At 41.2% G+C, this 13450-nt stretch overlaps 2 protein-coding genes across 6 annotated transcripts in view; both read right to left on the bottom strand.

Moving 5' to 3' along the window:
- Nucleotides 1-1144: 1144 nt before the first annotated feature.
- On the bottom strand, nt 1145-6005 carry LOC139609131 (hyaluronan-binding protein 2-like). Of its 2 annotated transcripts, XM_071463386.1 has the most exons (14): nt 5875-5990; nt 5723-5750; nt 5546-5641; nt 5234-5344; nt 4620-4736; nt 4360-4476; nt 4087-4258; nt 3673-3764; nt 3272-3530; nt 3008-3150; nt 2748-2885; nt 2499-2558; nt 1638-1783; nt 1145-1555 (listed from the first exon to the last, which is right to left on the bottom strand). In XM_071463386.1, exons 1-14 carry the CDS (start codon nt 5947-5949, stop codon nt 1385-1387), a joined length of 1725 nt encoding a protein of 574 aa, XP_071319487.1. In that variant the 5' UTR covers nt 5950-5990; the 3' UTR covers nt 1145-1384. The 2 variants fall into 2 exon arrangements, with proteins under 2 accessions (XP_071319487.1, XP_071319488.1); XM_071463387.1 differs by lacking the exon at nt 2499-2558 and having other exon boundaries at nt 5875-6005.
- Nucleotides 6006-6997: 992 nt separating this feature from the next.
- The window catches only part of dnmbp (dynamin binding protein), a 46481-nt gene continuing 40028 nt past the window's right edge, over nt 6998-13450 (bottom strand). For 2 of the 4 annotated variants that reach the window (XM_071463415.1, XM_071463418.1), the window contains 10 exons: nt 13154-13171; nt 11962-12161; nt 11683-11813; nt 11473-11577; nt 10861-10989; nt 10416-10751; nt 10115-10303; nt 9804-10002; nt 9017-9681; nt 6998-8156 (listed from right to left, as the gene is read on the bottom strand). In XM_071463415.1, coding sequence (XP_071319516.1) covers nt 7971-8156; nt 9017-9681; nt 9804-10002; nt 10115-10303; nt 10416-10751; nt 10861-10989; nt 11473-11577; nt 11683-11813; nt 11962-12161; nt 13154-13171 — 2158 coding nt within the window. In that variant the 3' untranslated portion in view covers nt 6998-7970. The remainder of the gene's footprint in view (nt 8157-9016; nt 9682-9803; nt 10003-10114; nt 10304-10415; nt 10752-10860; nt 10990-11472; nt 11578-11682; nt 11814-11961; nt 12162-13153; nt 13172-13450) is intronic. The other 2 variants (XM_071463416.1, XM_071463417.1) reach the window with 2 other exon arrangements.

The following is a 13450-nucleotide window of genomic DNA, read 5'->3' as shown; positions in this document are numbered from 1 at the left end:
CGTCCCTCACACTTGTCAATCTTTAGCCAGCTGCATTGATTCCGTGGGATTCTGTGTGTTTTAGGCCATTGCTGACTTGTTCTGAGTCATGGTTTCATGTATTTAACCTTGTCCTATTTACTTTTATACATATGCTTGCCAATATAGACTTTAACCTCTCTATCTGCAAACTTTCACTCAGCAGTATTGTTTCCATTTCTGAAATTTCTTCTGAAATTCTTTTTTGGTTATCAGACCAAGAAACACTAAAGAGGGATTGAATTGTTATTTGTTCAAACTGACTTATTTATACTGAAGTGATGCTCTTCAGGCATTAAAATGCAACATGCTGCAAGCACATGGTAACAGGATTATGCAACAAAACAGATTTGGGGAATGAATATTAACAGGGCATTTCTTAGACCAGTGGCGTTATATTTAAATTTTCATCTCAAGATTATATTGTATAAGAAAAAAGACACGTGACTACATCTAACATTATACAGCTGTTACACCTTACCTTACCTGAACCTTACCTTAGCTAAAAAACAAAAAAAAAAACAACTCAAAGACAGGTTTAGACAACCTGTACCAGAATCCCCATAAATGTTTCTGTTGGGTGATTAATCATCAATCAGTCTCTCACTCCACCAGAATGGGAGATTTAAGCTGAGGTTGCTGTGGCTGCAAAAGGTTTTATTGTAGCTGCCAGGCCTTTACTTAACTGGAAGAGCCCACATAGACCAGAGGGTAAACAGAATGGATTAAATTCATGACAGAGACTTTGCTTCTTAAAAATATGATAGCCATCGTCTTGGAGTGGGTTCAGGATATTATACGAGATGATTGGTGGTTGTTCTGTCTGGCGGCATTTTGTGTTTGTATTTCTCCCTTTTGTATTTCTAGCTGAATTTAAATATCTCTGGACTGTGATTCCAGAAAAATGTTTCAATATAAAACATAAATTTGTACTGGTGAATTTTTTTTTTTTTTTATTACATAATAAAAAAATGCATGTTTTGGTCTTTGGCATTACAATTAAACTCAATTAAACCAATCACACTATACACTAGGTATACATAGAGTATACCTAGTGTATCCTTTTTAATATGGACTCACAAGATGAGCATATTATTAATAAATGTGTTGGATTAAGAGACTGAGGAACATTTTATACTAATCTTTATTCAGGGTTGTTGCAAGCAGGCTTATAAAAAACTGAGAGAACAGTTATGTAATTACACCACAGTGAGTTACAACAGCGATACATATATGAGGTAATGTGCCACAAATTTGACACTGTCACTCTGGTGATGGAGTGAGAACTCTAACTAATTTTTATTGAGGTAGGTTTTTTTGTTGTTGTTGTTTTTGCAGCAGGACACTTAAAACACGTCTGTAACTCTCAAGTACGAAGGGATGTGAGCAAATGATAAGCAATCCAGTCATCAAATCTGCGGACGTTGGTGTAGACACCGGGCTTGTATTTCTTCCCGCAGCCGTCACCCCAACTCACCACACCAACAACATAGTGTGTCCCATTACGCTCACACACCAGAGGGCCACCAGAGTCACCCTGTCGGGGGCAGAGAGGAGGTTTAATAATAATCACATCTCTCCCACATAGAAAAACAAACATGCCGAGAACATGGACGCACCTGGCAGGAGTCAACGCCTCCTTTCATGTTGCCCGCACAGAACATGCTGTCGTCCAGAGAGCCTCCGTACACATGAGGAGCCTTACATTTCTCCTGAGAGATCAGGAGAACACGAGCATCCAGCAGCTGGTTGGTACCGTACTTCTCTGAAAGAGAGAGAGTTTCGCTGTGAAGTTAAAATGCATTTACCTAGTCAGGTCTTAAGCTAGAGAACTAAAGAAACAACTGTCACTGTGCAAAATACCCCAGAATCTGGACGTGTAGTTGCCCAAATATTTCAAACTATGACCCGCATGATGAAATCTGGACTGGACATGCTCCGATCACAGCATTGCAAGATGTCATGTCAAAAAATTTCCAAATATGATCCAGATCTTGCGAGAACCTAAAAAGTATATCTCCGGATTCTTGAAGTTTTTGTGCAGGGTTTCATTTTTCATTTCTTTCCCAGGATTAATAAACATGCTGACATCTGCTGCAAATGTCTCCATATACACATGTTTACCTGTTTGTTCAAAAAGGGGTTATTTTGGTTATGATAACTTGACTTGCGGTTACCTTTGGCAAATGTGAATGCATTGTAGGTACTAACACTTTAACATACCAGGGAAGTGGTTTGAAGAAGAAAATTAACTGAACATCTTAATACAATCATATTATTCACTTTAGTAATCACAACAACATCTGATACTATATTAGCTCTGTGGACCAGATTAATATGTTTCTCCGTACATTTTTTAAAAATCTTGTGGTTGATGAGTATCTAATTAATATATATATTTTTTTGCATTTATAAAATGAAAACATAACACAGTACTTGAAATGACAAACTCTGAAACGAGTAAGTAAAAATGACATTACCCTGTTTTCCGATGTAAATGCGTGATATAGGCCTAGGTGAACTGGATGAATATCCATGAGCTGCCAAGGTTTAAAACATTGTCCATTTTATTGGTTTAATCTTGTTCTTTTTATTTTATGTTCTTAAAACTATTAACTCTGTATGATAACTCAAATATACATTTGGGTAAATACTAACTACCAGTTTGCAACCACAGTCCTCTTTAACTCAGACTGATCACGTGTAGTACGGATGGAAATGACACTCACGTGTTTCAGTCACACCCCAGCCTGAGATCACGCACTCCGTCCCACTGCTGAAGGGCTGGTTTGGAAGGCAGGCTGTCTTCACGAAGCGGGTTTCTTTGGCACAGTACGGTTTGTCTGTGACTTTGAGCTGAAGCATGGCTGCACAGGAGAGGCACAAAGCAAAGAGCAGTGCATTTGGTAACATCTCAAATTTACCAAGCTGCAGAATCACTCTATTTGGGTGGGTACACTCATAATTACCACACACATTAGCACCTCACCGATATCATTATGAAGGGCAAAGGGCGTCTGCTTGTACTCCTCATGCACAACAGCCTTCTCCACCGCGATGACCTGATCGTACACTTCATCCTTCTCTATGTCCACTCCTCCCAGCACCACCTGCATTTCCACCCCACTTTTACTGGACAAACAAACCGTCCCCCAAAGAAAGTTAAACTAAGAGTGAGCCCATGAACAAATCTACATCACACAATGCTGAAATTGTTTGTATGTGCTAAAACAGCACAGAGACTGGAGCTTACATGCAGTGTGCAGCAGTGAGAACCCAGCAGGACTCGAGGAGGATGCCACCGCAGATGTGGCTAAAGGGCCCGGGGGAGCCTGTGGGTCTGGTCTGAAGGGAAACCTGCCAAGGATGAGCCCCAGGAAGAGACTTCTTTCCTCCAAAGATCCTGGCAGAGCGGCCCGGCTGCGGCCTCCCACACTGGGAGAACTGGGCAGCAGTGGTGGTGTCCTGTTTGACTGGATCTGTTACACTTATGGTTGGAGAGGGAGCTGGAGCTGGGAGGGAAACGTAAAAAGATTAAATGAGAGCGGTGGAAAGAAGGATCAGTGTGTGTGTGTGTGTGTATATGTGTGTGTGTGTGTGTGTGTGTGTGTGTGTGTGTGTGTGTGTGTGTGTGTGTGTGTGTGTGTATCTTACTTGCAGAACATTTCCTGACTTTACAATAGTTCCACTGCAGTTTGCCATTTTTGTTAATGAAGCACCAGGGCTGATCATCTCCATCAGGGTTCCTTCAATACAGAAAGGTTTCAGTTCAAGGATTAAAAAGCCACATTCATTTTTTTTTTCTTTTTTTTTTTTATAAAGTTACAAGATGCAGCAACAAAAACAATCTCACAACCTCACAAGTTATTGTGCATTTTAACAGCCTGTTACTTATTCTGTAAAGATGTTATTTTAACAGAGAAGCTCCACATTTTTGCAAAACTTGCATCAGCAAACACACAAGTTTTGCACAGTGCGTACCTCACATGTACTCTATGTACATATGGACACACACAAGGTTACATCAATAGCAGACATATGCAGTATTTACACAAGATGACTCCTCACCTGCAGTAATTGTGTGATCCAATTCCATCATAGCCTGCGTACTCTTTGAAGGGATCTCCTCCTTTCTGCAGGATGAAATAGGAATTCCAGTCCAGACACTCCTCCCCTTCTACTGTCACACTCACCATGCCACGATAAAACTCTCCATCGTCTCGGTAACAGTCGTTAGGTCCTAGAAGCAACGTGGGTCAAAGACTTTTAACTGCTCCGAGATGAAAAAGCTGGTTTTTAAGTGTGTTTTTCTGTTTAGGACAGTGAGAGAATTGTATTTACCAACTTCACAGAATTTCCCGTTGTATCCTGCAGGGCAGGAGCACTGGAAGGAGGAGCGCTTGGGCCCCTTCATGCAAGAGCCTCCATTCTGGCAGGGACTGGGCCTGCAGGGAGAAGCTGTGGACACAGGCAACATAATCAGTGTCTCCCTCAGAGTGCAAAGAACTTTACTGCAGCAAAATGTTGTGAGTTCAAAATAACAAGGAATAAAGGAAGAAATCTGTAACATCATGTTGATAATTATCCCATAAAAGGCAGACCTTTCTTGCAGTTGGGTGGTTTGAATGGGGGATTGCACTTGCACTCGTAGAATGGAGGAGTAGATGTGACAACGCAGCTTCCATGGCCACATTTCGCATTCTTGCAAACATCTTTCACTGAGAATAACACATGGTACATTCATTTCATTTAGTTTATATTAACTTCAACCTGGTCCACACAGGAATAATAATAATTCAAAGGCTGAATGTAGAAGGTTGTCATTTTAGATACTACCACTAGGGGTCACTATAGTTGGGATTTTTAAATCCTACACATAGTGCTGTACTTGTACTGTAAAAATATTATAGTATACAGGCCAACTTATGCATCTATTTTTCACATAATGTCATATCTGGGGGGCTTATGAGATGATTAATGAGGTCAGAAAGACAAATAAAGTTATTTTTCACATTTAAGTTCATCACATATTTGTCAATGTGGAACTCTAATTTGAAAAGTAACAATTACCTCTAAATTTTACTTAAATCTAATACTTTAGTAAATGTACAATACTTTCCTGCCACTCTTGTCAGTGAAGAATATTGATTACAAAAACATAGTTGTTGTCCATTGTTTAACCAGGTCTTTGAGTCACACCAATAGACGGTCCTACCTGTCTGACACTTCTTTCCTGTGTAAGGCTCAGGGCACACACATAGGAAGCCCCCATAGGCAGCAGTGTCACAGTTACCTCCGTTCAAACATGGGTTTGGATCACACTCATCTAAATGAAGACAGAATTGTGTGAAATCCCTGTTAACACAGACACACAAAGAGCAAAGTGCGATGCATTGTATCTGCATCAGGGGATGTCTTGATCAATACATCTTAAGACAGAGGAGATATCTGAGTGAAACCACTGCATTCAGAACATACGGGCAATCAAACCCTCACTGTTCCTATCTGAGCGCTGGGTGTCTTTTACCTGTGATATCCATGAGATCATACAACCAGTCATCTGCAGTCAAATCAACATCTTCTGCTGGACTGTCAGTAGCATAATCATAGTAGTATTCATAAGCTGTGAGGGGAAAGGAGCCATTTAGACAGCCAGTAAAGTCAAATTTAGATATTAACTAAGTGAAGTTGAAAGTGTCTTTACCATCAGTGTTGTCTGTTTCTGTGAATACCTGTAGCAAAATCCAAATATATCACATATTTATCAGCCTGACTCAGGTTTGCTCTTGAGTCATATACCTTCCAAAATATCAACAAATGCTCAGATGTAGTCAAACTGCGTGTATGCATACTTACAAATAAGTCCTGTCCAAACGCAGTGAGCGCACACAGTTGAGAGAGTAAAGCTATCAAGCAGAGCATGTTGGCCATGATGGGGCCAGAATAAGACTAAGGTTTGCTTTTTGTTCAGACAGCCCTAAATAATCCCCCTCAAACACGAAGACCCCAAACCACACCACCCACCTGTTAATCATTAGTACCCAGCATTGATTTGACAGCTGAGTTACATGTCATTCACTTTGTCTTCTTTCTGCCCTGTGACCTTTATTTTTGTGGAGGTCATCAGAAATAAAAGCAGGGAGCAAGTAGCTCTCATTAACCATGAAAAAATATTTAAATCACAGATGCTGATGCGAGACTAAACTGTTGCCACAGTTGGTGTGTTTTTAAAATTGACTTGAGTAAAGTTCTCCTTAAAATCTTTAAAATCTGCTTGTAGTCATCAGTTTTTTTACTGAGTGACCTGAGGTTTCTCAATACACATGAGGTGATTTGCTTTGCTTAAGACAGCAGCTGATATTCTGTCACTAAAACTGATTTACAATTTACAATTTTTATGCAATTCTTTGTGTTTTGCAATATGCAAAAAATTAAAACATTGTTCTGTATTTAACTGTACATATTCCTCTAAATGTCTGCAGTAAAATGTTGAAATAATAATCTGGAAAGTAATTGCTACTATAATTTAAAGGACCATACTGGTGTTTTTGTACTAAACAGCTCTATATGTTTAACTTCTTCATCATTTTTAAATGATTTAAATATACACATTTATATATCTATTTTTTCCATTCTCCAGGCAGATACTTATTCAGACAATATTTTGTGAAATTTAACTTGCAACTTAGAAATCTGCTTAAGATATGCATGTTTATTTGTGTCAAATGTGTATTATCGTTGAATGGCAACAGTTGAAAGTGCAGATTTATTTTAAGTGTCTGTCTATGTGGTGAGTTCATGCTGGTGGGAAACTCTGAAATGTGGCAGACTACATCATTTTTGTGGTCTGTCATTAACAACCCTAAAAACAGCCATGTATATAAACAGTATATAGCACTATGACACTATGGCAGTGTGCCAACATTAATCTTTCATATTACAGGGAAAACAAGCAAACAAAAACTCCTTTGAGACTCTGTCAATATTTGTCAGCTGAGCTGTCTTTTATTCAAACAGTGATCACTTTACAGTGGGTGCAATAGCATATTTTCACTGTACAGCACTATATATATATATATATAATATACATGGGGAGCATGTGGAGAAATCATAGTCAAGATCAGACCACAGTCTCTCTCTCCCTGTCTGTTAACCTCCTCTTACAGGTAAAATGGGTCATCACCTGTTTACACAGTGTCAACCCAGTAAAAAAAAATGTATTTAAAAAGTTCAAGAGGAGTACTTGTAAACTGTATTTCATATACCATTAAACTTTGTCCTTGGTCTTAATTCAAACAATGTTAACTTCATACAACACTCCACATTCCTGTTGATTTCTCCACAGACACTTCAAACTTGCAACCAATGGATAATCATCGTAAGTGCCTCAAACCGTGATTCTTGAACAGTATGGTGTAAATGCATCTAATATTCATGCGCCATTCTAGTGATGTAATAAACCACATGAGGAAAAGAGTAATTAACACAGTGTTCAGGTCAGTCTGTGTGCATATCACTTTGTGTTTGTTTACAAAAAGCAGTCTGAACCCGAAACCTTCACATTTCCATCGCAATCTCCCAATGTGCTAACTTTAAAGGCCGCTCTCTTAAACATACAATTCATTGTCTTCAGCTCCAGAGTATATGGCAAAAGTCTAGTGAATTTCACAGGTTTTCCACTGGAAACAAGAGGGGGTAGGGTGCAGTTTCCAGTAAGTAAAAAAAAAAAAAAAAAAAATTAAAAAGTCTATAAATATAGGCATATAATGCTAACTTTCAGGAGCAGAGTCAGCAGCAAGTCAGGCCTTCTCACTATCAAACCGCATGACAACAGATCAAAAATATGCCACCACGCAAACATGCTGTTTGTCTTTTTGTTCTGTCTGCTCGCAGAGTGAGCCTTCTTAAGGTCCAAGTGCAGTCTCAAGTGTCATCCGCGTGATAAAACTTGTTCATGTGTATTCTGATTTGCGAATGTAGTTGGAAGGCACGTAGCCTCGTTGGCCTCCTGCCTCGCCCAGCCACCATTCGCTGTTGCCGTTCATGTCCTGGAACTCCAGTATCCGCAGCCGCTGATTGGCTGAGATGCTCATTTCGTTGGCGCAGCGGGCATTGAAGGAGTAGAGTGCGTAGTAAATCTGAAAAAATAAAATAAAATGAAAAACAAGGTCATACTTAAGTTTGCCTTTTAAAACAGTAGTTATCGTGTTTTTCTGCTTGGTGTTAGCGAAACAAGCAGTAAACACAACATATTACAATTGTGTTCAGTTGATATATTAAGGCTGTTATAGCTAATGTGTTAGCAACAAGCAGTTGTTTTTAAACATCCAGCAGATGCAGTGCAACATTAGCATTCATTTGGACTCCTGTTTCTGGCCACCTAATGAATTTATGTCCAACATTTATTCTCATTTTAGCTCCGTTTTTGATCTCCACCAGCTCCTGAGGGAAACTAGCTTTTTGGCTGCTATATGTTCCAGTATTCTCACATGCTAGTTGCTAACTTTGCCTGTCTGCCTTTTGGTGCTGGGCATGTAGTGTAATTTCTTTCAGTCTTGTACCATCCACCAAAATAAAACCTTGCCTCTCATTCATTGACTTGAAACTGAAAAGTTATCAAGGCTCAGTATTCATTCAACAGGTCGGTGTTTTTAAAGCCCTAAATGGATTAGCTCCTGACCAACCTATTAAAGGCTCCTCAGATCATCGGACATGGGTGCCCTGACTGTCTCTTGCACCAACTTTAAACACACTGGAGATGACGGCTTTTTCACTGCCCACAGACTATGGAATAGCCTGCCCATGTTGATCAGATCTGCCCCATCCATCAACGCTTTCAAATCTCAGCTCAAAACATATTTATTCTCATTAGCGTTCGAGCCAAGATCTTATTCATCTTAGCTATTTCTTAATAGCTTTTTAATATACTTTTTTTCAGATCAAAGTTTTGGTATGGTAAAAGTTACCAATACATCTTAGTGGTCAAACAAAACCTCACCTGATGACCATCCAATTCACTCTCATGCTCCGGTTCTGGTTCTGGCTCCGGCTCGATGTACTCATCTCTGGAGTAACCAGACTTCTTTTGGCCACCATTATCTCCATTTCTCCACTGGTATGAACTGTGGGATTTGTCTGTGTGTCCATACCGCTGTGAGTGATTGTTCCTGTGTGAAGAGGAAGAGTCCGTCTCCGAGAGGTCGGACGTCTCCTTGTGGCTGCTCGAACTTGCGTAACTCGTATCATAAGAGTCTCTGTGGTTGCCTGAGTGCCGGTACGGAGGCTCTGTGTCTCTGTGACTCGAGGAGTTTCGGTGCGTTTGGTCAGAAAATTCCCTTCGGTTTCGGGGTGAGGAGTTTATGGAGTTGCTTTGACTGGCAGAGTCAGGGTTGGGTGCATCTCTGTGGTGACTCCTACGCGATGAGGCTGAGTCCAGCGACGGGTGTGGGGAGGAATGACTCTGATGCTGCGATGTGGAAAAGCTGACAGTGGCTGTTTCCTGGTTAAAGGTCAGTGTGCTGTTGCTGTTCTGGCGGGAGAAAACAGGGGAGGAGCCGCCGTAGCCTGATTCATTGGATGATTGGCTCTCAATGGACACGTCTGACTGGCTTCTGCGTGGGTTGTAAGGTTTCAGGAAGGAGCTGTACACAAAACCCTTGGTGACTGCAAAACAAAACAAGGAAATGTATTTTATCGCTGTACCATTTTTTTTCCCCACTGCTGGAGGCTCAGGCGTGAAAATATGTGACTGATTTAAATCAGGTCCTAGAGTACAAATGACCTACCTCCATTATCAATTAGCCAGCGGTTGTTGCTTCCCATGGGGTCCTGCTGCTTGATTACCCCAACAAGATCTCCCTCTAGTATAGAGACATCCAGATCCTGCGCAGCATTAAAGTTCCTCTCAGCCTGGAAAAGCTTCTCAGGGCCGTAGCGTACCAGAAGTCCTGCACGGTGCTCCTCTGTCTGCATGGTGTAGTTTGGCTGGAAATGACAAGGATGAGACGATTAGTACATGTTACAGTGGTGAGACTCCTCTGCTTGTGTATTTTTTGGTAGAAATTTGTGGTAAAAATAGGATGAGAGTTCAACTCACAGGACCCTGCAGCTGCTTTTTAGAGGTCTGCTTCTCCAGGGTCTTCTTCTCAAAGGGCTTCTTTGTGGAGGTGGCTGGAGGCAGGTTCTCCGGGCAGAAGCTAAAGCTCTGCAGAAGCTGGAGGACTCGACCATACTCTTCTTGGAACTGTGCGATGAGGTTGCCCTCCATGCCGACTTTGTTAGAAAACTGGAGATTCGGGTAAAGAAAAGGGCATTAATAGCAGAATGTGGCAATGAGAACACGTATGATGTCCACAAAGAATCATGAAATCATCCCCTGTAAACAAAAACACACTCACAACCTGGAGGAGGGGCTTCAGCTCTCCCAGTGTGGTCTTCATGAAGTCCTTCTGAGCCTGAGCGAAGGCCCTCACGCAGCCCGTAAACAGCTCCTCTGCTCCACTGTGGAACTTGGGGAGCTCGTCGAGAAGTTGTGCGTTGAGCGCCTCGTAGTTGTTGCGTGCCACCTGCAGCTCCTCCTGGACACGGCGGTCCTTGAGGCGGTCAGCTCGCTCCTTGCAGTTGTCGTAGTCGAGCAGCTTGTCAAAGCGCTTCTGGATGAGTTTGTGCGGCCCGGCGAACATGAGGAGCAGCTGGGTGAGCGGGTTGATGACTAAGGCCTCTGTGCGCTCCTTCTACTCAGGGGATTGAGGGGAAGGGGGTGGACAGATAATTGGATGTGATCAGTGGTCATTCCCCAATGGGCTTTTACAGCAGCTAAATGAGGCTGGACAGAAGACTTACAAACTGTGTGAACTGTTTGTCGCTGATGCAGCGGTGAGCTCTCTGGAAGCGCTCGGGGTCCAGCACACTGCGCTCTGTGTAGATGTCACAGAAACTGATGGCAGCCAAGACCTTCACGGATGCCGATTCCTGAAGAGAGGTATATTCACAGTTATATATATATGTGTGTGTGTGTGTGTGTGTGTGTGTGTGTGTGTGTTAAATACATAGATTAAAATAAAATCTATCAGACGTTTTTTATTGCAGATATTCCATCTATGAATCTTTTGGTCTTGCAGGATAATTTTACATTATTGTAAGTGTCATAAATTCACCATTAAAACAGCTTATTGTCTCAACACAACGCTGTGCCATATTAATATAAATTAACAGTTATTAAACATATATTTCATTTACAAACAGTGTACATATTGTTTCCAGTTTTCCACCTTTAATCTTCCCCACAGGTCCTTGTTAACATGATTATTATGATTAAAAAGTCAATTAGTAGTGAATATTTAAATAAGGATAGGGACATTCACAGAATGCATGAATCAAGCACAGTATTTCTAAGTGTATCTATTTTTTAATGTATCAAAAATTCGTTCTGCGAGTATGGCGTTGGGCTCCTACCCTGATGTGTTGCAGGTACAAGGAAATGTCCCTGATAAAAGACTTGATGAGTCTCTCCTGCAGCCTGAACTTCTTCTCAGCCTCGTCAAACGCTTCATCCTTAATCTGAGGACAGAAACAGAGGTTTGAGCCGACATGTTTTCATTAACAACACTCAGATTGTCCTCCTTTAACCTCGATGTGGACTTTCACTTGGGAGCTGTGATGTACCTGGGGTGAAATTCCCGTGAGGTGCTTGAGGTGGCTGCTGACTCGGTTGGACTTCTTGATGATGGAGTGCATGCTCAGCTTAGAGATCTTGTCAATGAACGTGTCCTCGTCCCCTTTCCTGTACTTCACCACTGTGGACAGCAGAGGGAAAGCTTGAGCCAGGGAACCCTGACACTCGGGAGTACGTCTGAGCCGTGATGTGTGAGATGTATGGTCACACATTTTGTACACGATGGCAAAAACAGTGAGCACAGAAGACTGCAAGGGATTTTTTTTTACCAAGGTCCTTCCTGCGCTTGTATTCGTTGATGTTTACGTTGATCTCCTTGACAGCCTGCAGAGCCTGAGTCAGCTGGGGCCGGTCGTGGTGGCTCTCCGGTGTGGCCCCCAGCAGCTCCATCAGCAGCAGCGGGTAACGCATCACCCGCTGCACCGGCTTGATGAGGAAAGAGCCGAGGTTGATGTAATTTGTTTTACCCCTGAAAAAGAGTTGGGGAAACAGTGAGGATGTGTGAAGCATGAGAGACTCTCACACAGTCACAGTTAGGCCTAATGTGAAATGAAATTAAAATATTTCTTCCTATGTTCATGTAACACGCCTTTGTATCATATGGATTCTATGATCCAATGATATACAACATCATCACATATGCATATATTCTGATGATGACAAATACATGTTTATGCAGACATAAAAGAACAGGGAAGCCACAATGGGTTAAACAATATTGATTTGCTTAGACATAATGCAATCTGGAGGACAAACAGCTCAGGAACTGCAAACAATTCAATTCAGTTAAAACTGATGTATTTGATGTATAGAAGAAAAGAAATGACCTTTTCTTATCATTACAAGATAATTTCTCTCTATAGTCAAAATGAGGATACCAAACCGGTGTTTGATTTAAGGCATCGTATTTGCTAAGGGAAAGAAATTTTACACTTTGTCAGTTTAGAAGAGCAAGAGGAATATAATAATGTACTATTTAAGGTCTAACAAGGAAAAAAAGAATCATCTTGTAATATTAAGAAAACATTACGTTTTCTCAAAGAATAGACGACACCTGTTTGTGTAAATTGCTGATGCTGTTTTAGTCCAGAAGATGGCATTAAATGTGTTTCCCGGGATCAACCGTTACTCCATAAGAGGAGAAGAAAACTGTGTCATGGACATGTTGAGAATTTTCTTTTCACAACAGCAGTATACAACACACACATGCACATGCAAACACAAATGATAGAATATGGATATGACTCCATGTCAATCCAGGGAAGGAAACTGAAATGGCCTAATAAAACCCAACACAAATGTTTTTAAAGTCCTCCACACAAAGCATTTTAGCTATCACGCATGGTAAACACACACACACACACACACACACAAGCACGGGTCATTTCCAGGGAGGTTAGTGAGCAAAAGGCATGCAGTCACGATGAGTCTCGTGCTGGAAATCATGACGACACAACTTACCACTCTCGGTATATGGCCCTGTTGAGGGGAAGAATGGATAGGGACAGAAAGATAACAAAGACAAGATTCGTAAGCCCATGACCTGAGGACAACTTCATGAAATCTGAAATTCTGCAGAACTTAAAAAAAAAAAAAAAAAAAAAAAAAAAAAAAAAAAAATCTACAGGACATGTTTCCATGATCAGGTAATTCCACAGAATTTCACTTGGACCAATAAAAATGGTGACGCCAGCTCCACTCATGGTTGTTATGGTTTTGTTTGGTGAATTCTCTCTTAAGCCTGGACAGAGGCCCAGA

Source organism: Trachinotus anak, unplaced genomic scaffold, assembly GCF_046630095.1.
Source record: "Trachinotus anak isolate AG129_WGS33_773 ecotype Australia unplaced genomic scaffold, CSIRO_AGI_Tana_v1 ptg000025l, whole genome shotgun sequence".
NCBI lineage: Eukaryota > Metazoa > Chordata > Actinopteri > Carangiformes > Carangidae > Trachinotus > Trachinotus anak.
This window is presented reverse-complemented; position numbering and strand designations above follow the sequence as displayed.

Excerpts from the sequence above, each read along its gene's own strand:
- LOC139609131 (XM_071463386.1), bottom strand. The coding sequence starts at position 5,949 with ATGGCCAACATGCTCTGCTTGATAGCTTTACTCTCTCAACTGTGTGCG. Across the intron at positions 2,886-3,007 it reads TGCCCTTCATAATGATATCG|CCATGCTTCAGCTCAAAGTC; the intron begins GTGAGGTGCTAA and ends TCTCCTGTGCAG. Across the intron at positions 2,559-2,747 it reads CTGGGGTGTGACTGAAACAC|CTCATGGATATTCATCCAGT; the intron begins GTGAGTGTCATT and ends AAACCTTGGCAG.